This window comes from Zosterops lateralis (assembly GCF_965231275.1).
Source record: "Zosterops lateralis genome assembly, chromosome: 8".
NCBI classification, from domain to species: domain Eukaryota; kingdom Metazoa; phylum Chordata; class Aves; order Passeriformes; family Zosteropidae; genus Zosterops; species Zosterops lateralis.
This window is the reverse complement of record NC_139768.1, coordinates 34,629,381-34,657,014: the sequence shown is the minus strand read 5'-3', so window position 1 is coordinate 34,657,014 and position 27,634 is coordinate 34,629,381. Positions and strand designations below refer to the sequence as shown.

Genomic DNA, 27,634 nt, shown 5'->3' with positions numbered 1-27,634 from the left:
GTCCAAGAACTGAGCCTGATAAAGCAGTACTTTATTTAAACATTAAATGTAAATTTCACTTTTCTTTTAGATATATTCTTCTCTCTCTCTTTTTTTTTTTTTTTTTTTTTTTTTTTTTTTTTTTTTTTTTTAATTTTTAGTTAGAAAGTTTTGGGTTAAATTATTCTGTGTTTTGAGTCATTTCTCCCAATATCCATTAGGAAGTTAATCTTCTCTTGGGGTGAACATATCATTTCTCCTACCACTAACAAAGAATGAGGATGCCAGGAGAGCCTCTGCCAAAACTGCAGTAGCATTTTGGCATCATCCAAAGAGTTTTTAAAAGATATATGAAAATGCTCTTTTTCCAACCATTAGAAAATATCAATATGCCAGTTATTCAACCAAAGTGCAATGGTAGCTGTACAGAGAATTGGTTTTTTGCCTATTTTAATTATTCTTTGAAGAGATTATCATCCACTCCTCTTTGAGCAACACAAACCCACCTCACAGAACAAAGGAAGGAAGGATGCAAGAAGAAAACCTGGAATTCTGTGCAGCATGTATTACAATTTCAAAGAGAACAGCTGCATTACATAGTGCAAAATAGACTTCAAACAGAAAACACTTCCTGCAATAAACAAACCATTTTTGTTTCAGCAAATTATTAAATCCCAAGGGAATCAGTCTGTATCCTTCAACTAATTTAAAGATTTACATGCAAAACTCAGCATGTGGGGCACGTTTGGATTTGAGTCAGGCGCTTCAAGGGACTTTGAGACCATAAAAATCAGCAAATGGATTAAAGCAGTCTCAGTATATGCTTTCCATCTCTGACAGGTATGCCTGGATTAGTCACTGGAGTAATATTACTCATATTTTAAGCTGATGCGGGCTGTAAATGTTAGATTTTTAAATAATTTGAGAACACTGTGCACAAAGCAACACCACTCCACAGAAACAAACAGTTTGAAATGTAAAGAGGAATTTCTATTGCAACACACTTGGGACTGAAAGCTCGTGATTGATATCCTCATTGTTCGTAAGCAGTTTGCTGTGCCCAAAGAGGCACTTTGATGTTGTGCCTTAAAATGATCTGCACACACCAGAGAGCTCGAGGTGTGCTTTGGCTCAGCACAGCACCACAAAAGGCAGCAGGGCACAGAGGCACCAGAGAAGGGGAACCGAGGGATTGGGGGGTTACTGTTTGTGGTTTTAAACCCTTCTTACACACTTCCTAACCTGGACTTGAAATTTACATGGGAATATCCCTGATGCTGTATCACTGACCACTGAATGCCTCAAATTCCCTGGCAGCTAGCTGGGAGTGCTGGAATAGCAGCAGAATGATGTGACTTCAGCACCAGCTGAAGAACATCCTGCCTGACACACACCGAGCTATTAGAATTAAGCATAGCTGCATCTGCAGGAAGGACTCTGGCAGCACACCTCTGCTGAGGCAGTGTTGTGGCTTCAGCTACCAGAACATTGTGGACAGGATTCTGTCAGCTGCAGCTGTGACAGGAAAATCTGTCCTCCAGAAATATCAGGAGAAAAGCATTGAAAACATCAGCTTTTGGTTAATTTTTGTGAGTTTTTTAATTGGCACCCTATTTTAATCTCAAGTTATCTATAATACAGAAAACAAATAAAACACATAGTTTGTCTTGAACTCAGTTTCTACACACTAAATTTTGGGGAAATCAAGCTAACAGAGTAAATAAGGCCTCCTCCTTGTTCTCAGACACAATACAAGTCCCTCTTCCCCTCAGATCTATAAATCTTGTGGCCCTGGCTTACAATATCCCAGGGAAGCTCACTTTATCCAAACATATGCACTTTCCACCAGCTCATTCCATTAGATGAGCCACAGCTCCAGCAGCACTTGGCAGGATCAGCCTTTGGACAGCCTGGAACCACCATCACAGTCCATGCAGCAGCAGAACTGTTTCAAGGGCTGACAACTAATACTCACAATTCAGAACCACAGAGTGTGGTTTCACTGTTTGTCTCAGCACCACCAAACTCTCGTGTATCTGAAAGCCTATTTTGGGATATAGCATTTAAGGGAAGAGAGCATTAGGGCATCTCATTGAGAAGCAGCCAAAGAGACAGCATAAACTGCAAAGAAAAGCAAAGGTGAATGAGATAATAGACTAATGGTAGCCAACATCAATATAACTGGAAAATGGAGAGCTTACACAAATTATTAATATGGTCAGTAATAAGAAGGATTCTTCCTCCCTAAGACAGAAATAGAGGGAAAACTATAAAACAAAGCAAGTAAGAAAGGTTAAGATTTGGAAGGTAAGAGAGAAAAAGGGCAAAGTGTAAAAAGGAAGATGTTGACATCATCACTCTATCAAGTTCCTTAGTATTTTCCAAACCTCCTCTTACGGGGTTTTAATTACTTCAGCTTTCGCTAAATTTAGAACTTAGCCTTCACAACTAGATACACAATTGATATAAAATTTTCCAACTGTTCACACAATGAAAAGTAAAGAATCAGCTAAAGATTGTATCAATAAAAATATCTTCCTTTTCTTAAGGTAAACTCATGATCTGTGGAGTTTGAGTTGTGGTTTTGAGCACTCAGAGTAGCTAATACTTCAACTCCTGGTTCATTCAGTGTTGTTTATTCTGCTGCTGTTTTATTTCTCTGTAAACAAGCCTGATGAAAAGTAATGAGATTGCCTGTTACAGTACTTAGGGGATATGAAAATTGCCTATTACATTAAAATAATTAGAGACGAAAATAAGATCATATTAAACGCACTCTACAGAAGCCTACCCAAGGTATGTGAACCCATCCTCTGAGGAATACAAAAAAATCCACTTAGAGCCCACCAATGGCCCAAAAAGTTCATCTACCAACAAAATCAGGAACAATTAATAAAAATCTGTGAAGATAACTGCAGTGGGTGTTGTAAATGATTGGATATTGCACCTGGCAGCCTTCAGTGTGTTCTTCTCATTATGAGAAATCCCCCTGACTAGCATGCACAGATCTCGTTCTCCAGAACACAAAGTGTGCCCTCGGGTTTGTGGAAGACTTGCTGCTCAACCAGGCCCCAGCCTCTTTAGCTGAACAAGGCACCATGATGCTCAACTAACCTGGCCTGGATAAGTTTAGAACAACTTTAATTCACTGTTTATTCTACTCTGTGATACAAGAGGTTTTGATTTAAGGGAAACAGACCTCCCCTAACCACAAAACAAATTTATGATGTAAATCCAAATAATTCCATTGGTTTTCTTCTTAGCATTCCAGAACTTTCCAAGGAGAAGGGAAGGGGGTGCACTGACCTCTTCCAGGGCTTGTCCACACAACTTACCAAGTGTGCATGTACAATATACACACCTTACCTGCATGTGTGGCTTAAACACACATTCTCTGAGACATCCCTACAAATTTACTTTTCAAAGGTGTCTTTTTTAATGTGTAAAAGAAAATACCTATCAGATTATCATCTTGTACCTCTTCTTTCATTACCTGCTTTATTCATTTAAGTCCCTCATATTTTAGGATAATCTATTGATTGCTAAATAGAGAATTATAACTAAGATACAGTAGGATGCTCAGGTTTTCTAAGCTGCAACAAACCTTCCTAAGACAAAAGACAGCTCCCTTTTCCTACATGCAACAAAATCTGGCTAGAAAATACTTTGAGTCTATGATTTATCCAGCATCTAAAGCAAAAGCTTTATCTGTGTTGATTCACTTTTAGTTCCACAAAATTCAGCGCTGCTGTTTTTAAATGATACCTCAGTAATTATGCCTTCAGAGCCTATCTAATAAACACCAAGTTTTGCATACAAATTAAAAACAAATGAGATGCCTAAAAAGGTTAGTGCTCAGTTAGATACAGATCTAATTGTAATAACATTTGAGAGCTAATTTAGGATAATGTACACCTCTATTAAATATTATGAACTGTATTTCAAGGAACTAAATGGATTAATTTTTATTTAGTCACACATTCTCATACCTACTTTCTTAATTCACTTTACTACATTAGAACCTGAAGAACTGCTATTAAAAAGAAACAAAAATCCAAACCTTCAGGTTGTTTGAATTAAAAATAAAATAAAACCAAACCAAACAACAAATAAAAACCCACACAACAAAAGGAATCCACACATACAAATTAAAAAAAAAAAAAAAAAAAAAAAAAAAAAAAAAAAAAAAAAAAAAAAGAGAAATTTACTTTGTCAGGCAGAAGAGTATTTATAACTTGTTCATTTTTCTAACATTATTAAGCAAGCAGAAGTGTCTGAAAAAATGTAATACATACTCCTTTCCAAGTCAAGCATGCAATTAGAGCTAATCAAGACACAAGTTGTTCTCATCATCTTATAAATGTCACACTCTTTGCAGGAAGGAAAGATCTTAAGTAAATATCACCTGTTCAAATTTTTAGGAAAATTAACAACATGCAAGACAAAATGTCCAGCAACTAGGAAACCATGGCTCATTATGTCTTAGCCTGAACTCCAGTGAACTGAATCAGTGAAGTACAAAAGCTTTTCCTTCTGCTTTCTCCTTTTCCTTATCATCTTCTTAAAATAAAGAAGAAAGGGCTTAGCATCTGTTAGCAGCTGTTCATTCTGGAATTTCAAAAACTGGTAAAAGTGACTGTCAAAATTAGTATGTGCAAATTGCTGAATTTTTTTTTTTAATTCCTTCTACTTTAAGATATCAAATCTACATTGGCATAACAAAAAAAAAAAATAGCCTGGTTTTCCCATGGAACCTATCAGTGGTTGAATGCTCTCTGCACTCTTCCAACCCTCAGAAAATAGCAATTTACTGTTCAAGCATCTAACATTCAAAGCAAAGCTTCAGAAGTTCTGGTCTTCGCTCATCAGGGTGTCTTTTATCTTTTTTTAATGCCATCCTCCCTTTCCCAGGGAACGTGCTGCATTATAAATTATTACAAAGTCATGTTGAACAGGAAAGATTACTGTTACAGGTGGACTATAATTCTAATCATGCACTTAGTAAAGATTTTTTGTACTGTCAGTATAAGCCCAGGGCATTCAGCCAATGACACAAATGAAGTTTGGACACAGCAACTACTTCAGTAAGAGGTTATTTTGTTTATACTGCCATAGAGACAATGGGTCCTCCCCTTGAGAGTAACTCAGGTGATGGTTTAAAAGACTTACAAGGATTTCAGGTCCCTCATCTGCCCTTTGCATCCTCACTCTGGTCCTTCTCTGCCAGGAATGTGCAATTTAGTCTGACGCAGCAGTGAAGGTTGGGCTCAAACACCTGCTTGGATTCAGCTGCATTGTTTCTCACTCTGTGGGAGCCCAAGTAAACCCCCCTAACGCCCCTAACATGTTAGAATAGAAAAATTGCCAAAGCCAAGCAGGACACATGAAACATTCCACAACTGTGTAGCAGAAAAAAAAGCAAGAGTTCCTCAGTGTTGAAAATTCATACAACATCTGAGCAGGCGTGCCCTTTGAAGAGAAAACACAATTCTCCCTCACCAAGAGGGCATTAATTAACATTTGTGTGAAGAACAATTTTGCTGTTCAGTGAAAGCTATTCTTGCAGCTTATACTTTTGGTAGGCTTTTAATTGCAGCCTGAACTGAGTAGAAAATGAGTTTGAGTGAAGCAGGAAAAAGCCTGAAAAAATCTTTCCCTGTGCATTCAACTCCTCTGTGCCACTGCCAAGGAAAACAGGCTGAGTTGATACCTGTCCTCAGGAGTCTCCTGCTAAAGTTCTCATCAGCTGATCCAACAATACAGTCCTTTACCAGGCCTTCAGAATTTGGACTTGGAAAGGTTGAAATATGTAAACACGAAAGAGCCACCTAAGAATTGAAAAGCTTGAAGGAAAACAGAGGCCTTTAAGAGTGACTAGAGATCCCTGCAGCCATCTTTTTCAGCACTTTCAAGGGACAGCAATTCAACCCGAGGCATTCACTGCCTTACAGTAAATGCAAATTACCACAAAAAGTAACCTCTGGTAACTTTACCCCCACAGCTGAATTACTTCATGGTAGGGGACCTAGAAGGATCTGAACTCTAAATCCATGACTGTCACAAATTGGCTGTAACAGATTTATCTGTTCCTTTAAAAGAAGTTTAAGTATCTCCCTTGTTTCACGGCACAGCAGTTTTAAGTAAGTGCTTGAAGAAGCAGATAATGCAAGAAAAGAGACAAGATGATAATCAGCTAGGTATTTTCTTTTCATAACTGGCTATCAGACACCTCTAGGGCATTCTAGAGAGAAATTAAAGGACTTGTTACATACAGGGATACAGAGGTAGGAAGTGTAAATGTAGATACAAAACGTTATAGCCCTGTCCTAAGACCCCTTAAGAAAAAAAAAAAAAAAAAAAAGGCACAGAGACAAACTGATGGATGGTGAAGTCACAGGTCTGTTTTGAGGTTCATTTGAAATAACAAGAATTTTCCCATGGCCACAAATAAAGTATTTCATTTTGGTTTGTGCCTATAAAAGCTGTATAGTTCCCTGGTATGTATTACAAGGGCCTGCTCCATTTTTTAATTGAAGGCAACTGCAAAATTTGTATATGAAATAAACTAAATTCTCACATATTGAACATATGCTGATATATCACATTCCCATGCCTATTCTGTATTTGACACTGTCACTACACTGTAATTCTGTACATATTCAGAATGACACACCACAGCTCCATCACTTCTATTGCTTCCATCCTTCGGCTCATTTTATTCTCCTGTTTCAGTGTGGTTTACATATTTTCATCCTTCCATTACTTATTTTCATCCCTCATTTTCATCTGTTTTTCAGCTCTGTTTCTGTCACCTTCATGGAAAATATTCCATTGCCCTATCATAATTTCCCATCATAACATTCTCAAGCTACTCCAGATCTGGTGGCTGTCCCCTTATGCCTTTATTTTCCAAGTTTTCATTCTCAGGATTCTGTGGCTGAGTCTTGAAATCATCCCAAGAAGTTTGAACACCCCATGTCCACGAAATTTAACAAAATACCAACATGCTTAGGCTGAAAATAGTGCCTCTAATTCTAAATACAATACAGTCAGAAAAAAATCCAATTTTGTGTCTCATGAAAGCGCAGCCAAGGTCAAGCAATCAGATAAGAGCACAGGCACAACAGCAGAAGCTTAATAAATGCTGTAAGGCCTTTGCAAGAACCTTTCCCATCTTTGGTGAGTACCAAGATATTCATCTGCAGCCACAACCTTTCCCCTCCCCAGCCAGTTCACATCTGTTTAGAAGTAAATACATTTCTGTGGGCTGGGGAAAATAACCCATTTCCTGCAGATCCCTGTAATTGCTACACAGAGAACAGATCCAAATTATCTGCCTTTTTTTTTTTTTTTTTTTTTTAAAAAGCGCACTTTCTTTTTAGTCTGTGATAACTCTTCAACTGCCAGTGATGATCAAAATAGAAATGCATTTAAAAAAACTAAAAATTTAAAAAAAAAAAAATTAACAGTCCAAACACTGGACTACATTCTTTTCATAACTGAACAGAATTATTTTCTAAAAAATTCTGGTTTGCCATACAGTTTTGTAAGTACAAACTCTTAGCTGCACTTTCTATGTAAAGTAAGTCTAGAGCTTTACACTCCCTGACTGAAAAGATGGAAGGTTGCTGGAACTTCCCCCTCACTGCACAGAAATTTAATACTTTGCAATGAAATTCAGCTTGCAGAACAGGTGCTTCCTTGAATAGAAACTGCAATTTTAAGGCTTCTGAAGTGTAAATCTAAGATAAGCTGGGGCATTCTCATGCTCATCTGAACCTGAACTCCAAACAATACGAAGCTCACATATCGCTGGTAATTAAACACTGCAGTGGGTTTTACTCCAGAATTGCTGTCAAAGATGAGAACCATTACAATTGCCCATGATATTTTTAGATTACTTATTAATTTCAAAGAACAGGATGTTCTTCATAACTAGAAATTTTATTGAGATACATACCACAAAGAATGAAAACAGGAAGGAAAGCTGCAAAAGAGGAGATGCAAATAGGAATGTTCCCTGTTTAGTTACAATGGCAGGAGGGTTGAGGTCTCCTTCCCCAGGCACTTCAATAGTAGGAACCCTCTCATCTCTATTTCCAAGCAGATCAAAGGTGTGACACTCACTGAAAAATTCAAACCACTCACTTGGAAAAGCATTTACATTCCATTTGCAGTATTTCCTGACCGAGTGATTATAGCTGAAGTTGATTACATTCTAAAGATAATTTAACTTGACTCACATCTTAATCTTCTCAAACACATTCAAGCACAGATGCAGCCCCAAGGTGGTAGAGGTCAGGGTTCAAACCTCCTGGTGAAGAGCAAGGTTTGGGTGGGGAGGAGTGGGCAGAGGGACACAGAGAGCAGACAGTCTGGTTTTTCAATTCAGGCGAGTTCCATTTGGTCACGTCATTTGGTAACTGGCTGGTTTCCCCTTGGTTTCTGCCCTAGATCCCGCTGTCCATGAATATGTCGACATTCCTGGCCTACGACCAGCCCACACTGAGCTACTGCGGGGTGCACCACGAGCTGCTGGCCCACAAGGGCTACGAGGCCGGCGGCCGGGAGGAGGCCGGGGACACGGGCCTGGAGCCTGAGCTGGACCTGAGCACCATCACCACGTCGGCACGGATCAAGGAGCACAGCCAGCAGCTGCCTTAGGGGGCTGGTGGCTTCAGGGGGTTCCTGTAGCCGAGGCTGCAACCAAATCCTTTGTAACGCTGTGGACACCAGTGAGAAGACAATTCCGTGGAGTCTAGGATCCCTGTGCAAATTAAAAGCGAATCACAAAGATTAATTGCTTCCAGTCTACAATTTGTAATTAGTTCAGTTGTGCAGTATTTTTTTGACTTCAGAGTATGACCCTTGAAGTGAATCTTTTTCAAAACTCATCCTACCTACCTGTATAAACTGTACAGATGTAATGTATTTTTCATATTGTAAAATTTCAATTACCAAGAACAACTGGTATGTACAGTACCATAATTTAATTACATCTTACTTTACAAGCTTCAGTTTCTAAAGCTTCAAATTAACAAAAGTTACTTCTTGTGTTATTAAGTTACTCTGTTTTGTAAGGATCATTTTGTTACTGCTTTTGTGCCCAGACAACTTTAATCTAAAATTCTGTCCTTTGCAGAATATGCGCCATTTTTACTGTGTTTAATGTGTAGAATTTTATCTACTGGTTCCAGAGGGAGGGTTTAACTATTCAAACTTCTAAGAAATTCCTGAAATAGATAGCCAAGTTTTCCAAGAAATGAAAATTTAAAAAAAATAAAAAAAACCCTTAAACTTACCTCTTGCCTTGAAATACAGCCTGATTTTTAAGAACAAAGCTTGGTTATGCAACTGTTAGTCAAGGCTGATTATATTTTATTAAGTCTCACTGTTCTGCAAGACAGTACAGGAGACTTCAACAGGCAGCTACAAAATCTGCTGTGAGAGTCTGCCAAATCAGGCATTTGTATTTCTGCTTAAAGACAAAGAGGTCCAAAACCTACTTCTGTCACAGTCAGCTGCTGACAGAAGTGGCAACAGAAACAAGCCCTTATACTACTCCTAGAATGGAAAATGTTACTCAAAAGAAATGTCCACTTGCTGAAAAAATGTAGTAATTCAGAACAAATGGTAAAAGTTTACAGTCCTTTAACATAAAGCAAAGAAAGAAAAAAACCCAAAACCTTTAAAGAAAAAAAATTAATGTAGTATTAAGTCTTTAACAATTACTACATTGCTTATTTGTCTATCACTTAATATCTGGATTGAAGCATTCTTATATCCCACTCTTTGATTTTAAATCTTCAAGGCTTCTCAACACTGTATGAGAGTAACTTTTTATACCACTGCCCACTACCCTGTAATCATAAAAGATTACAGAAATTAGGAAGACATTATATCATGCTGACTCTGTGAAAAACAAAATGGGAACACAAGCCTTCCAAAATATAGGAAAACAAAGTTTCATATGGTGAAGCAACTTTTTTATAATAAAGAGAAATTATATAACCACAAATCTATTTTTCTGGATCTTTATCCCACCATATTTTCATGTAGCTTCAAAGAAAAAGACTGAACTTAAAAATTACAAGGCAACTGTTTGTACAAAATAAGGTGAACAGAATGAAGATGAGCTTCAAAAATTGGTAACAAATCAATCTGCATTCAGTACCTGTTAAGTGGAAACAAATGTCAAAAGGGAATACATTGTACTGCTTATTTATTAGCACTTAGATTTTGTAACATATTTTGCATAAATTATTTCCTCTTCAAAACATGAATTGTCTTTTTAAGACACCTCTTAAACCTGCACACTTCAGTTCCGTATCTCTTCAGTACACTGGCTCTTGAATTCGTGGCCAGCTTCCACAGTGCTGGAATTGTCCTACACACAGTTTGAGAATACACTATGCTGATTGTCCACTGCCAACAAACACTCAGGAGTTGCTCTGGAGCCCACCAGTTTTTGGGCTGCAGGAAGAAGTTACCTAATCACTCCACAGCTGCTTGGGAGGTTTACTGTTTTGGAACTGGTCACTGGAGCAGGCCTGAGCTGGAAGGGGCAAATACCACTCTCCCAAAAGGTCATTCCATTGTTCTTACCCAGTCATTCCTATGCTGTATTTTGAGCCACTGCCCTTAAGTATTTATGTGTGAACAAGGTCCTGGCACTAATGGAACTATTCAAAGTGCCCAGGTATTCAAAAGTTCCATGTATTTCCTATTTATGGATAACTGTATATAGTGAGCATTCCCAGTGTTGGACACTAGTGAATTTAGACTGGGGAACATGAGAAAATATTTTCTTATGCAGAGACACAACAGGTTTTTGATGTATCTGCTTAAAGAGGCACATCTGGGTAGATATTCACATACACACCAACATTTCTCCTTTTCTCTTCCTCAGTCATGAATCAGAGATCCCAGTTCCAAACCCACATGTCACAGGACAAGCGGTAGAAGCAGAGTCACAGAATTAGCCCCTCACAAGTTCTTCACAATCACTTCCCAGGTGTCTGCAACACCAGGCTCTCTGTAAGCCCAGCAGGCTACTCCAGTGCTCTGCAAGATGGATCCAACATCAGGGCCTAGAGCAGCAAGGGGGTGTGTGCTCAATCCCAGACTACTAAAACATGCCTTTCTGTAAATATTCAGTGGATATCCTTTTTTTCCAATGGACTACATCAGCCTGAAACTTGTTATTCTCACCAAGATGGATGTCTTCAAGAAAGCTACATGGTAGGTAGGTAGGTACCTTCTCTAAAAGATCCTTCCTCATCCTAGGTTAGGCTAACCCAGAAAAAGACTCACTCCTGAATTCTGACCTTAGCCTGTGTACACCTGATTGCCAACAGATTGTTGCCAGCTGTGTTGTGTTGTGATTCTGGCTGCACAGGAACAGTAAATGCTTTCCTTCCATGCATAAAACAACACAGCATCCCTAGAAAAGCCCCAGCAAGGAGAAAGGAGTCTGGGGGTTCAAGTACTTATTAAGAGGGGATCACTTTCATGTATCATTTCCCTCTGCAGAAAGAGCTATGCACCAGGAACAGCCAAGGACAGCATCTCTGTCAGTTAAGTGACACCACATACCTTGGTATGTCCTCTTACCAAGAAAAGGCTGGGGGAAATCATTACTGCTTGCAAAATACAGACTGAGACACAATATAACCTCTAGCAATAGAAAACCCCAGACAATTTTAAAAATAAATTTAGCTCCAAGCAACAATTCTCACCATCATCCATCAGCGATCATGCTGGTACAGCAATGCACACGGCTGAAACACCCATTAGCAAAGCAAGCCCAAGCATCTGCCTGGAGGACCTGTCTAGGGAAGGGGGTGTATGGGTAAATTAATGACTAATTTGACAAATTCCTGCATGTATCTCAAGATGGTAAATAAAAAAATAACGAACACCATCTATACAAGAAAGCAAATGACTGCTTCAGTTAAAAAGTTATAAAAATTTGTAGTACAAACTATTCTCAAGGGGTCTGAGAGCTACCAATAACGTAAAAATCCCCAGAACATACACAGTTTTCAGACATACATCATAAATATCAGACTTCTTTTGGTAGCACACAACAAATGAAAAATCCCAGCCTCAGAAGCTGTGTACTACGATTGCTCTACTCAAAGTTCCTCCATTTTTCTCTCTCAAGGCATGTTTTATCTCTTATTGTTTCCAATCCTCATACTGGGCAGGAGAACAGAAATTATACAAAAGCCATAACATGAAGGCTTAAAAAAACAAAACAGAAGTGCAAGGGCAACCCCAAGATCTGAACTGCAATAAATTCTGGATATTGCAACACTAGCAATGAAGGTCCTCAAAGATGGTGACTGTAATTAATGACATGATCATGTAGAGTGTCACACACAAGCAGCTGGAATCAGTTCCCAGCTGGGGTAGCAAAAACAGTCTGCTGAACAGGTGAAAAAGTCCAGCTTGACTCATGCCCTGCAGCCTGACCCTCCTCTCTGGAGGGAAAGGTCCTCCTGCTCCACAGTTTTGCACGGGTCTCAGGGGCCTTGGCTTGCTAAAGGCAAATGTAACTTGTAAAGCCTGAGTATAATAATGGCTTTACTTGTTCACACCAGAGGTACACCCAGCCTTGATAATCTGCCTGGCACAGCAGCTGAGAGATGAAATCCAAAGAACTAAAGCCTGAGGCAAGCAGACAGCTGTCTGTCCCTGGAGAGCCCCCACAGATCCCAGTTCTGGAGGTCAGGGACATCCTGAGCCAAACATGCCTCACACCAGTTCCCCCTCTGAAGGTGCACCACAGCAACAGCAACTGGTAACATTTACCACTGCTGCAGCAAGGACACGTACTTCGACAAGAAAAGCTGCCTCTTCTCCTTGTTCTGGAAGCAATGATTGATTTCCATTTTCAACACAGAAATACAACTGCTGCGTAATTAATAACGGCACGCTGCCAGCTTCCAGGGAGCGTGACTAACATCCACTCAGTCACCTGGAGAGCAGACTCATCTGAAACCTGAGATTTCTCTTATGGACGGTGGGGGAGTGTGGATCTTATAATCAAGATTCAGCTAACCAGAAAGGAGAAATGCTTTTTCCCAGGTTTCTCAAGTCCATCACAATAGTAAACAAACAATAAGCCTCCTTGTCAGAACTACTGCAAACATTTTTCAACACAGAAAGATACTTATCAAGCTCTAATAGGTACAAATTTGACCATAATGATCCATACTTAAAAGCAGATGTTCCTTAAATGCCTAAAAAAAATTCTAACATTTGAGTGGATTAATAGCTCTATTATAAAATAACAAGGCCAGGTTCCATTTTATTGTTCTACCTAATTACAGAACCTGATTAATTTCAGTTATAAAGTTTCAGAATAAGATGAACATAATCAGAGTTCATGATTAATGTTATTCTAATGATTTCCCAAGAAATTAACATTTTACCGCTAGAACTTTGCCAAGAATTTTTATGTAAGCTGAAGTGCAGCGTGTAAAAGTGTGAAAATCCCACATGGCACGGAGCTTCTATTCTACTCGATCACCATCGTTTTGGTATGTAAATGACCCACTCTGAGAGCTGCCTCGTTAGACGACAACCACAAAGGAGCGCCTGCTGTGGGACAGCAAATGAGCCGATGACACACGGCTCAGCACCCCCAGCCCTCTGACACGAAAGCTCCCGTACAAGGGACACCGCAAAGTCGCACCACGACAGGCAGAACACTTATAATATACAAATGAGCGTTAATTAGCCGTGCATTAGGATGGCATTGCTTTGGATTAACAGCAACTGTGATGATTGCCTTATTAATTGCCTTAGGTCGGCTGACACGAACAGGATGGATGATCTCCTCACAAACACCAGAAGAATTCAGTGTTATACAAGAGTATGTTTTTTCCAGCTTTCAGAGACTATTTCCTACTTTGTAGTCCCTAAGAAACAGACTTTTAAGGTGGATGCATATCAGCAACAGTTCTATCTACAATCGAATCATAAAGTGAGTGCTTCAATGAAACATTTCAAAGCCCAATAATTTAAACATTGTTATACACTAATTCTGTGTTTCTTAGAGAACAAAACCTCATCAACTTTTGCTGAGAATACTCATTAGAAGAAAATGATGTGTCTCTGCAGCACTGTGCACTTCAATAATTTCAGTAGTTTTATACAAGAGTGTGTCATAAATGAGGCATGGGAAGCCATTAACTGAACAATTCATATTGAATAGTTTGTTATAATTTATGCTTTCAAAAGAAATAATGAAAGTGATTTATTTTTCTAGTAATAATGATGCACCTCCCTTTTATGTCTTGCTGTTGATAACTTTATTTTTAGAGAACCTGTAAATTTGCACAATTAGTCCAGCCTCCACTGCCCAAAAGCCTTATTCCCATTGTCAGAAAAGGAAAAAATACAGCTATCAATGGTGTATCTGAATATGCAAATAGGATTCGTGAGCAAGATTTATTTTTGTCTTCTGCTTCAGCATTAGCTACACAGTTGATAGTTCTCTTTGCCTTCTGCAGCGTAGCTCTTTCTCCCAAGTTTAGCTGTCACAACTGCGACTGCCTGCAGTAAAAAAGAACTACTCAGACTGAGATCCTGGAGGGAAATGCCTCTCAGGTATCCACCTCCAGAGCTGAGCAGCTTTGCTGCCAACAAGCACATGCTGAAGCTTGTCTGACTCCTTTTCTTCATTACTAGCTCTTGCAAATACAGATTCATAAATATAATGCTAGAATATGCTAATAAAAATCAACCTTTTTTTCTTTTTTTTTTTTTTCATTCTACCACGACACAAGGTGATATAAAGTTCTGGTGTTTTTATAATCTGTTTGCACACTAAAGCCGTGAAGATGATTAACAAATATCAGTATGAACTGCCCTATTCCCACTTTCATCAAGTGATTATAACAGAAACTTTATAAGTTTCTGAAGTTTCTGGAAGGGATGAACACGATGCCCTCCCCATCTCAAAGCAAAACCAACTGCGTAGCTGTGTCCTGTTCCGCCGTAAAAGCGGGAGTCGGGGAGGATTCTTTTGATCGATTTCTCGGACAAAAATAAAGTGAAAACGCGGCAATATTATATCTGAGAACAGTTTATTGATTAAAAAAAAAATAAGCGTTCCTACTAGAGGGCAATAGGAAAAGGTGCAGAGAGGAAAAAGACAGAGGGGGAAGGAAACAGAAGACGGGGAGGACAGTGTAACCGCAAGAACCCCCGCTCTCTGTCAGCGTCAGCCGAGGAGGCTGAGCTGCATGCTGCGAACCGCCGTGGGCTGGGTGGCTCCCGGGCCGGGCACGATTTCTGAACAGCAACGGGCTGCGTGCTCCTTCCGTCGGCGGGGAACAGGCTGCCGTGGCCAGGGGCGCAGTCCTGGGGCACTCCGTGTTCTCAGGGTCGGGGCACAGCGGCCATGGGCACGATGGAGCGCAGACGGCGGCGGCAGGCCCGCCCCGGCACATCGGGGCAGAGCGCCAAACACAGCGGCGGCTGCGGCCAGGGGCGAGCCTGGGAGCGCTGCGGGCCACGGCTGTGCCCGGGAGCACTGCGGGGATGGACGTGCCCGGGGAGCAGCGGAGCCCGAGGCGGTGGCGGCAAGGAGCCGGCCAGCCCAGGGACAGGCAGGGAAGGAAGCAGGAGCACAGGGAAGAAAGGCCGGGCGGCGGCGGGCAGCGAGCCCCCTCTGAGATAGCCAGAGCAGAACGGGCCCCGTGGTCCCGCAGTTCGCTGCTTTCGTGTGCTGAGGTTCCCCCCACAGTTTGATTTCCCGGACAGGCAGGCGCCCGCCCCACCAGCAGCTGCCGGGGGCATTTCCAGTCCCATGGAGGCTTTGTCTGCCCCGATGTCTACCCGGTGAGGCCTCTCCGGGGACAGGGACACCAGCACAGTCTACAGGAATCTTTCACCCCATCTGTAACATATAGTGAGGCATAAATAAAAACTAGATTGGTCCCTCAAGCTGCTTCTCTAACTTCTTGAAACCTCTTCAGTCTCCGGGGAGCAAAGTATCTACATCAATGGAATGGAATTCCTGATAAAATTTGCTTTGTAATCCTATCTCCTGCCTGGCTTAAATAGTCACTTCAATACTACCTTCTTCCTGAAACTTTCTTCCATCTCTTTATTTCTCTGAGTAACTCCTTGACCCTACAATCTCCTAGAAGATACTCGGATGCCAAAGGGGCAGAAAGATGTTCTCCACTGCGGAGTCCATCTGGTGGTTCAAATGTGACGAGCTGCCAGCCCCCTCTCCCACACTCACACACCTTGGCATTGCTTCACTCCTTTCTTCCCTACCTGCATGAATTTTGCCTCAGGAATTTTGAGACTCCACCTTTACTTTAGCAAAGAAATTAAAATACCCACCGAAATAAAGAATCGATTTCAGATAATTTATACTGCTAAATTACATTCTAAGATTCCTTCCTGTAATATGCAAGTATCTTATTATAAACCACAATTATTCTTTGAAAAAAGTTGGGTTTTTGCTTCCCAGAAATAAGCATTAATGACCTATTTTGAGAGTTTGTGTGTTTGTTTTTCTTTTACAAAATAAGAAGGGAGGAGAGGAGGAGAATTTATGTAGGGGCATTGTTAATGCCACAGAAATACAATCGTTTAAAAAAAAATACGTTGCTAGCTAAAACATGAATATTTAAATGCAGAAATAATTCAGCATTACTCCTGAGAGAGGATGTAATGAAAGGAGCTATAAATACCATAGATGCAACTAAGTTATGCTGCAGGAACAACAACAACAAAGAAAAAAAAATTATATGGATCTCGAAGAGGAGATATTTAAGGCTGGTTTTTAAAAAGAGGTACAGGCTAATAAGACACAACATAAAACAGAAATGAGAAGGATTAAATTTAAGTCTGGACAGGATATACACAGGCAAACCACTTCAGAATGGGATCTGCCTTTCCCAAAGTGAAAACCATTTCCATTTTCTTTAGTACCAAGTATGTCCTGTACATGTCAGTAATCAGTAGGATAGCATCTGAATGCAAATCAGTAACAAGGATAAAAAAAGTTGGCCTTACACACATGAACTAAAAGAAGTAACTGACCCCAGAAAAGAAAGACAGACCCAGATCTGCAAAACTGTTCAGGGAGGCAAATAAATATAATGAAGTTCTAACAAATCTATATTAGACCCTCAACCAAGTGCTTTTATGTTAAAAATAACATTGCTAATGGCCTCTTTCACCTAAGAGGACTTCAGAGAAACCAAGGGGAGTGGAAAAGTAAATCAAAGGCAGAATTATTAACAAATAATAATATATGTAAAGATACCAAAGTATTGGTCATATAAATATTAATTCAATTAGATAGGACAGTAAAGACATACAATGCTGCCCATCAGGAGGTGATCATTGGTGTGCTTCAGTGGTGTATTATTCCATTAACACCACAGTTTTATGGATTATCGGTTAATAAAAGTAACATTGGAAAGTCATTTAAAAATAAGAGTGTTGTAAATACAAAATCTTTATTGCAGCATCAATGGTTAACTAAGCTGAAATAGCAGGAGCTGCTTTGTAGGTTCAGTGTCTGACTGAAGGGGTTAAACACATCAGCAATGAGCATGAGGGGAAATGGGGAACTCCTGATAACAACCCTTGGGAACCTTACAGTTACTTCTCACCCAAATCCAGCATCTCCATTAAAGCTGTCCAAAAATAAATCAGCATTTCACTGAAAAACATCTGTAGGAAAAACACTCAAGAGGGTCAACAAATTCATTCTATCTATATAGGAGAAGGGATAGATGTATGAAATGGAAAGAAAGGATGGAAAACCATGGAGGTGCTGATGGAACAGGAAGATCCCAACGATTCAGTGAGAAAAGACTTGACAAAACTGTAACTGTTCATCATGGTAAGGAAATAGGAAGGGATGAAAATGGGAGGGCACAAATCCAGTTGCTCCTTCACCATGGTTGGTCTGAAAACAAATGGAGTCCCCTGGGGCAGGGGAGTGAACAAACAACATCAGCATCCAAGGAGCTGCCCCCCTCACCTGCCAGGGCTGTAAAATAAATAAGGTGTTTGTTATGTCAGGACAGCACAGTGCCAACAGAGACAGACAGCACCCTTCAAAAGGACGTTATCGCTTCAGCCTGAATACTTCCTTCTGGTTGGACATCTCCAGGTAGATCCATTATCTTCCTTCTGCCTAAAAGAGCTTTTAATTTGCAGCAAAAACTTGCAAAAAATTAGGTTTTAAAAAAATGCATTTTTTTCCTCCAGCAAAAGCACACCAAACTCCACAAAATATTCTGCTCCCAAAATTCTGATAAAAATAAGAGTTTTGCAATCAGATATGTGTGATTTAAGGATAATGAAACAGGTTTTATGGGCTGCAGAATATTATAAATCTTTTCTGATTTCTTTCAGGGTAGAGGGAAAAGGGGAATTGTTGAAGGAAAAGATGATAGATCACATCTTCCTGTGGGTAATAAGGCTTCCTATAAGGAGAAATGGCATACTCAGAATAATTATATGCAGTCTGAGGCCAAAAGAGACAGAGTCTAGTCCTGGTCAGATATTTCAGCTGCCACAAAATACTTGTAAAAATGTGTGAGGAAAATGTGTGTAGGATGAATTCTCACTCGTTATCAATAGTTTTTCTTTTGCTAATTTGCTCAGCTTCAACACTAGGTCAAACCATGATTTCTTCTTTTTGCTTTGCAGAAATTCTTCCATTTTACACCATAAATATCAACAGAAACATCCAAACCACAGCACCATTCAAAGAAGGGAAAAAAGGGGAGATATAACCAGGACTGTATTTTAACAAAAATACTGAGCATATGTTTCAAATTAAGTTTGTAAGACACTACAATAAACCACACTGCCAGGCAATATAGGCAAAACCGAAAAAGAACAGAATAAAATATTTAATACAGACCACACTCTTTACAAAGGCAGTAAGAGCCCCAAGAGCTGAGCTTAACTCCTTGAAACAAGGCAATGCTTTGGCTCCATTAAAGCCAGTTGCAGTTCCACCACTGGCTTTAGAGGATTTGATATATTCAAGTATTAGGATTTTTGCACTTGTACAGGAGATAATTAGGAGTCAGCACTGGAGATAAGAATGAGAGCTTTATGCAGCACAGCTGGACACAGGCAATAGCCACAACAAACTGGCTGCTCTCATAATTAAATGCTCACCTGCAGATTTTTGAGGTATTCCCTATACTCAGTGAGTATTTGATTAGAGGGTGTCTCCTTCCTTCTCACACTGAAGAAATTAACTCATCCATGCAGTGATTTAGGGATTTAAATCTTGCATCCCTGAGAAGTGGCTATTGGGACCCTCCCAGAGACTGCCCCCTCCTGACCACAGCCTTCTCCTTGAGAGAATCAAAAAGCCACTGAATCAGAGCTGTGCTTTATTGCAACACAATTATGAGAGTGACACAGCTGTCCTGATGGACAGGAGAAACTGAAAATCAAAATGCTGGTCAGCCAACCCCACTCCTGCTCATCATGGACCCTTCCTTTCCTACAAACCTGTTCTCAGGCTAGGAATTCTTAGCAAGGCTTTTGAGATACCATAACTTTATAAAACTCCCCCAGGAGCCACAGAAATATTCCCCTCTTCCTCTTCAGTCTCTTCCAAGAGAGACCAGGCCCCAGCTTAGGAAGCTCCAGAAGTTTCTCTCAGATGAGCATTTTCAGCTGTTCCCAATGAAAATGCCTTCTCCCTTCCTCCCAAAAAGCTCCACCTGAGCAAGGGCTGCAGCAGCCAACAAGGAAATTAAGTGACCTTTCTCCCTGCCTCTGAGCCAAAATATAATGCACTGTAACATTCAGTAAAGAGTAAACAATTTAATAACAGAAATTATGCTATCAATCACACCATCCCAGAGCATCAAAAGTCACATTTTATATCACAGTTCATAGATCAAAAGCACCAGAATAACTTATATTTTTCTTCTCTGTAGTTTCAGGAACTTCAGGCTATTTTCTAGGTTGCCATATGTATGACTTCAGCATAAGCTAACGAGATATTGAGTGAGAAATCATTAGCAGCTGGTCAAGTAAAACCACTCCATCAATCATTTTCGTTTCCTTAATGTCAACAATTCTAATTTCAACTCTGGAAAAAAATTGTGTTTTAAACTGTGAAATACCTCACATAAAACAGTGACATTTGACAGTATGCTTTTAGATTCTCAAGTTTATTGTGAAAAAGTCAGTTCAATATATAATGAAGTCATTCTTCCTTTGTAACCACCAAACCCAATTGTAGGGAAGGAAAAAGCTGCTTCATCTAGATTAGGCAAACAAACTACCATCTATTCCAGAATAAATCCATCATTTTTTACCTAAAGCATCAGTAAACATTCTGGAAGAACTGCAAAGCTGTCTTGTGTCTTCTATTTACAAAGTCACATTTTAGGTTGTTCTTGTATTCCAGTCAGTGAAACCAACCCATGAGTTCCAGAAGACCTTTCAGGAGACAGATCTTCAACACCGTGCCCTGCTCAGTTTGCCTGGTGCTGCTCTTTGCAGACACAGATCTGTAACCAGCTCTCCTACAGGAACTCTCCCTGCTGGTTGTCAGAAGCTCCTGAGGAGTGCAGCACTGCCATCAGTCACACAAAATCCCATCACCACCAACACATTTCTGTGCTGGGGACGAGGTAGAAGATGACAGGGTCCTGGGGAGGCACAGGACCAGCTTTTCCTTCTGGGTGTTTGCACTAGAGGCATCCTCCAGCTCTAAGGTTGGGTTTGCTGCTGCTTTCTGATTATTAGAACAGGAGGACTATGGAACACGGCAACTTTCTGAGAAAGAAAGCTCAGATGGCCAAGTGACTCCAGCGACTGTGTCCCCTCACCTCTATCCTGACATCAGTAGGTTACTCTTTCCTTGCCTTGAAGTCCAACGCCTTGCAGCAGCACCCAGGTTTCCATCAGTCCTGGAGAGCCTCCTCCAGAACTCTGGGAAAATTTCCTCCCTTCAGGTTTTGGGCAAGTCCACTTCCTACAGACGCCTGGGGCAGCCTCCTGCCTCCCAGTGTTCCCCCAGCCACAACGTGCTCCAGGCAGCTTCCCCACCTGATTGGATTCTAACACTGGGAAATTACTGGGGATTTCTGCCATACAACAAGAAATCACAGAAAGACTTGGTTGGTTTGGAGGGTTTTTTATAGTGCATATCCATTCTCCTCAGAAGAACATGTTACTATGAGAGAAAAGCTCAATATTACATTACACAAATGCAACTTGGTTGCTAAAGTTTTAATCTTATAGAGCAGAATTCCTATTTTCTATTTCTTGTACTTAAGTTCCAGTTTATGAACAGATTATAGGATGCAAAATGGTTAGGTAGATCCTGAAATATTAAATTTAGATAAATCTTTCTAATGTAGTTCTAAATTTGTCAGAATACAAAACCTCCTGCTGATATGAGAAGCTGAATCATTGTTAAATGTACTATTTTCATGCAAATAGCTCATGAGAAAATAAATTCCTAGTATGCCTACAACTATTTATAGCTTCTTTTATTAACCAGCCTTCCCCAGATGCTTGAACACAAAATTATAGAAAGGACAGATTATTATCTGTAGATGGCCTGGAAATGTAAAAGCCCCACCAAATCTCACTCCAGTTTTGATCACTGCATAGAAAAAGCATTCACTGTTACAAATCCGCACTAATCTGTGGAAAAAAGAATTTGTAGTAAGAAAATGCAGTATGAAGACTGGGAATATTTCTTTTATAAAACTGCAAACCAATAATCAGTGGGGCTAAGAGGGAGCTCACGGTCACTCTGTGCATCCTGAGAACTCCAAAACAGCCCACATGTTCCCAGCACCCCCAGGCAGATGCTGGGCAGCCCAACCAGCCTCACCTGTGTGCATGTCCATGGCCTCCCAAGGCAAGTGTTCCACTGCTTACTCAGCTACATGGTTGGGGTGTTTTACCCATACTGCACAAACTTTGGATTTTGCCAATTACAATTGTCTTTTTCTGAACAGATGCAGAGAGCAACTTAACAGCATAAACCTTATAAAAACCTCTTCCGTATCTGAAAAGCATGTTCCTCTTCTCCTCCACCTCTTCCTAAGTTACACAGACTCAGTTCAGTCAGCTGCTTCCTACTTTTTATAAGTTCTGAAATCCTTGCTTCATTTTGTTCTTATCAGTCCTTGTTATTCTTAAACTGTGATGCCCAAAATTTCCAACTGAGCTAAGCCCCCCAACAGTTAATTTCATTTCTGATTTTCATGTGGTATTGGGAGCTGTAGAGCAGTACCACTGCTAAGTCATAAACCCCTTGGCTGTGCAAAGGAGCAAAGAGCCATTCTGGCCTAGAAACCATCTAAAAAAAAAAAATCTGTGTCTCTGCAGCAGCCAGGCCCCACAGGCCTGGGGGGAAGGCATGGCATTCCCAGCATGACATTCCCAGCAGTGGCTCCCCAGGAGTCCCACAGGAGTGCTGTGTCACAGGCAATCCTAGGACACTGGGATTTACTCATTTACTCCACCTCATTTATCTTCTCAGACACAGGGAATACAAGGACAGTGTCATATTCCAGCTGTTTGCCAGCAATGGATGATTCCAGATTGACAGGCCTACAGATCACAGATAGACTCTTCATAGACTCTTCATTGTAAAAATAAGCTAGAGGACAAAAAAAAAAAAAAAAAAAAAAAAAAAAAAAAAGCCACTTTCTTCCTTAATTAGTGGTCAAAACAAAAATCTAATTACCTCCCGGTAATTTTTTCAGCCTCCCTATTTTTCTTAAGTTGTAATAGCTATTTAGGTCTGGAATAGTACTTTACCAGATCTGCATCTGAATAAATGCCAAACAAGTAATTTTAATATTTGACCTTTGCCAATTACATTTCATACAGACATGGAATGAGAAAAAGAGGGCTTACTATTTGCTTATAATTCTATCAAGACATTTAAAATGGCATTGACAATGCTACAGACTAGCTGGAAAACAGAGCAAGAACTGAAGCACAACATCAGAAATCAGGAATACAGGTGGAGATTCTCCAGAGGAATCTTTCTTCTATTATTTTTGCCAATTTATCAAAAGCAGAATCTTCCATGGAAACAGAGAAAGCACAACAGATCTGGCAAAACACAGGCATCTGCCCTGCCAGCTCTGTAAGACAGCCTTGGGACCAAATTCTGAAAGTTTCAGATCTGTGCTGGGAAGTTTCAGTCTTTCTGGAAAGAACTTGGAAGTATCAGTCCCTGAGCAGTCCTGCTCTACAAAAATTCCATTCTTACAGCTGAGAGAGGCAGGTGTTCCAAAGATCACAATAAACAAGGAGCCAAACAGCCTCAGGACCTGGCAGCCTTACCCGGGCTTTATTCAGATTTTGCATGCTCACTCATATGCAACAGCACTCTGCTTTCCCACTGGGATCCAGGATAATTCATCTTCTCAACAATGTAATCAGCTGTTCCCCAGCTGTTCAGGAGAGGGTGGGTACGAAACTGCTCACAGCCCTGGCAGTATCTGTCAGCATCACCTACAGCATCCCAGTGCACTTCATTTCAGAGTCTCCCTCTAATGTACAGTTGCACAGTTGAACACAGGAGGTGGCTGGCAGAATCCAAAAGATTATTAGGCCTATTGTTTTTCAAATTGGAAACAAGTTTTTCTCATTACTTGGGAGCTAAGCAATAAAATCTCCATTTCTTTGCCAACTGTAGGACACATGACAAATGCCATTATGGCCTTACCTCCTTGGCAAATAGCTACGAGCTATCACATTCCCCGTTTCCTTTGCCTGTGTGTTGTTTGGACTCCTTTAGTTCACACTTTCTACAGGAACTTTGCAAGTTTTCCCCTATTTCACTTCCTTATTACTGCAAGCAGTAGACTGGAAATAGCATTACCAAACCAAAATGGTTCTGGCTTATGTGCATCTGCTGTCTCCTGTGTGCACTGTCCATGTGTGCATGTGCACACTCAGGAAAGGCACGTTAATAATACAGTGCTCTTTTGCTGTATTAAGCAGAAAAGAAGCACTAGTCAAGCTCCAAGAGAAGAGATTTACCTTGGGCTCCACTTTTGTTTTCCATTAACTGCTGCCAGGGCATATGTAATTATTATATTTCTTATTTTCTCTTATCTACATGGAACAAAAATTGATTATTAGTCTTCTTTCTCCTGCAAAGAGCTAAATATATTCTAGGAAATGAAGGGAGGGATTTCTTTACTGCGTATCTTCTTTTACAGACTGATAATTCCTCCTGTACAGTATTAGAGTTTAGAAAAAAATTAGAAACATTGTTTTTGATAGAAAAGATAATTCTAGATGATTCCTGAGTACAGCTCCTAGTCAAGTAGCTGACTTATCATTTCTTTCCATCTTTGTATAAATTTCCTTTGTTTTTCCTTCTGATAATGAAACAACGGTTAAAGACATTTAGAATAACCTAAGATAGCAGGATTTTCCAGTAAATATAGCAATTAGAATCGTTTATTTAATGTATTCTACTAAGCACCACAGCTGTCTGATTTCAGAAATTTATTTTCTTTGCGTACTCAAAGAGAAAGAAAATGTGCCAATTGGCAACACAGGCTTAGAAAACAACCACAAGAAACATTTCTTGAGAAGAGCTGATCTTGAAAGGACTAAAGCACATCTTTTTTATTAATATGATGGGGGGGGATTGTTCAATTGTTTACTTTGCCAGCCTTTTGTTCGTGCACATTGGTCACAAATGCAATTATACAAAATTACATTCTTCCTTTTTATTTTACTTAATTAAGGAAAGAAGAGAAGCACGTCAGACAGGAACAACAAACAACAACTGGAAATGAATCCACTAAAAGGAAAGTTAAAATAAAAGGGAAGTGCCAATAAATGCTGTTTGTGACCAAAGACAAAGATACGGTTTTGGTTTTATGCCTTGTTTTGGTTTTTTTTTCATAAAGAAGATGGAAATGTGGAACTGAGATTTAGATCTTCAGGTTCCTGATCTCCTTTAAGTCACTGTTTTAAGATCTGGCTGAACAATTAAGATCAAGAATTACAATTTTTTTGCAATATGATACAGTCCTGATTTCATGAAAAGTGACCATAAGCTATTTCACATAGAACTCCATTGTTCATTCTTCATAAAAAAAAAGATGAAGAGAAGCTAGGCAAGAAGTTAAGTCCAAAAGTCAGCTGCCAACTATGCAGTTGTCCATTTCTATTGAAGGGAAGTCACTTCTGATACTATAAATTAACAAGTGCAGCATCTCATAGGTTGCTGGTGTACAATATCCTAAATCCAAGTAACTATAGGAAAAGCACTTGGTTTTAGCCATGCAGTAGATCTCAACTGTCATGTGATGAAATGCTGAGGGAGAGCTTTCAATCAACCGCTTCCCAAATGACTTCTACAAGGTGCTTTTTTTATAGAGAGGATTCATTAGAACAGAATTTAACACAGTAACTACTCTTCTTTCATCATCTGAAAATTACCAGAGATTATTCAAATGAAAGAAACTTTACTTTTACTACTTTATGTAATTTCTTGTCCTGGCTTCATTGCCTAAATATCTTTCAATCTTCCATCAGTAAATAATGGGATTTACTGTATATTAAAAGGAGCTGGCAGGGTCATCCAGGAAGTTGCACAAACACTGGAATTTATTCAAAGGTTTAGCATCAGACTCCACAGACTGAAGACAGCAGCAATGGCTGGACATTATCCAGTCCAGCCCACTGCTTCAAGCAGAGCCAACTCCTGCCAGGTTGCTTTGGGTTTTGCATGGGCCTACAACACCAACATTCTATGAAGAGTTCCCTGAACTATCCAATTATTGATTGATTGTTTTAATTAGAATAATTACAAAAACAAAAAGTAACTTTCAACCTGAAACAGAACGAAATTTAGAAATGTATCTGGACAACAAGAATCAGCTGCATTATACCAGAGGACAAAAACCAAGATAAATGCATGTGAAACAGCAGACTTCAGTAGCATTCCCTGAAATGGCACTCTGACATTTCAGAAAATGACCAGTTTAACATCCTCTTAAAAAACAGGAAACTGGTTGAGAAAAATCTAATGTATTAAAAACTATTTTCATGAAACTCTAAAACTAGGAAAATTCTTGTAAATTAAACAGCTGAGTTAACAAATACTTGATTATTTTTAATGCTTGTTAATTACCATAATCAAAGATTTATTTCATCCCGGGGAGAGTAAATGCTGCTTTATTGAACATTCTTAAAAAAAAAATTAGTCTTCAGCAACCCAATATATTTTCAGTGCTGCCAAGTATACTAAATACAAATTACTGACTCCTGTAGTGAATCATCCTCCACAGAGCCACAAGTCACTCCTCACGCTCCGTTACTCCAGTGCAAGCCTCACATTCAGATCGGATTAATCCTGAAATAGCTCAGCTCAGAACTGTTCAATGAAAAGCAGGACTTAAGGAGAGAAAAGATTTCATTATCCTCCTCCAGCTCACGTGCAGAGATCCCAGATTACTGCAAAGTCTGTAAGAGCATCTATAATCAGGTACATTTAACTGCAGCTTATTTTTCAGCTGTAAATCTATTTGGGGAATTCACTAGATTACTTCTGTCTTTTAAGTACATTTAATATCCTCCTCCTTATCAATTCATATCTAATTTCCCCATAAAACAAAATACTCCCTGAAAGTTAACATTTAGAAAAATAATTTTCAATTACACATACTGCATACAAAATAGAAGAAATTCCTCCTCCTTAGGAGTGTTCAAAGTCAACTCAATCAACTATTCAGGGAATGTAAACAACAGAATCATGAAAACTACATATTTTCTTGCATAAATGCCAGCACAATATGTGCATACCAATTTTCCTGGAATAGTCTTTTTTGAAAAACATAACACTCGCTAAAGTCACTAAAAAAAAAAAAAGTCATGAATAAGTAAATAACTGAGTGACACTTCCCACCCACACATCAAAATTCTTCTAGTTTACATTTTGACATATCTCAACTTCAAACTTGTCCGGAACCCAGTTTTATTAAGACATTTAAGTATGAAGAGGACAGTAAAGTAAGAACATTCCAATCCACTCTTTTTGTAAAAAGACACAAATACAAGTGGTTTTCATTTGTGCAGAAAAAAAAAAAAAAAAAGATTAAAAACCAAGGATTTCAAGAAATCAGTTATTTCAACCCCTTCCATGAATAGCCAACAGCCATTCTGTTCTTGAAGATTTTAACAAGGAATTTCTTCAAACTCCCTGTTAGTAGAGTCTACCAAGTTTGGGCTCAGTTCTTCAAAGAGCAGCTACGCAGAACTTTGCAAGTTACATATTTGTGAAAGAAGGTGGAAGTAACCACAAAGGACAAGTCCAACACTCCCCTATTTTTACCTCCTCTGGTGTCACTGGCAACCCAGGAAAGTGTTAGAAGTCTTCATCAGGAAACCGTGAAGCACAAGTAATGTCAAGTTGAGATGTCAGTATGCTTGAGGCATCTGTACATCCCTCCACTCTCCGAGAGTAAGAATGGCAATAAAATACCACCAAAAAATTATCATTGACAGTCTCCACATGTAGACAGTGGGTCAGACCTTAAGCTGTTGCTGCAGAGTACTCAATACAGAGGCAGAGCAAGGCAGTAGTGCTTCACAGCAATCAAATTTAAGAGCTGAGACAAAGAGCAAGTCCCAG

The 27,634-nt window shown here is 39.7% G+C and overlaps 2 protein-coding genes across 2 annotated transcripts in view; one reads left to right on the top strand and one right to left on the bottom strand.

Moving 5' to 3' along the window:
• The window catches only part of LRRTM3 (leucine rich repeat transmembrane neuronal 3), a 77,631-nt gene extending 68,716 nt beyond the window's left edge, over positions 1-8,915 (top strand). Inside the window, exon 2 of the mRNA XM_083865926.1 lies at positions 8,434-8,915. Coding sequence (XP_083722052.1) covers positions 8,434-8,643 — 210 coding nt within the window. The 3' untranslated portion in view covers positions 8,644-8,915. The remainder of the gene's footprint in view (positions 1-8,433) is intronic.
• Positions 1-27,634, bottom strand: part of CTNNA3 (catenin alpha 3) — a gene marked incomplete at its 3' end in the record, with an annotated part of 410,569 nt that overhangs the window by 296,308 nt on the left and 86,627 nt on the right. The gene's annotated exons all lie outside the window — the stretch shown is intronic.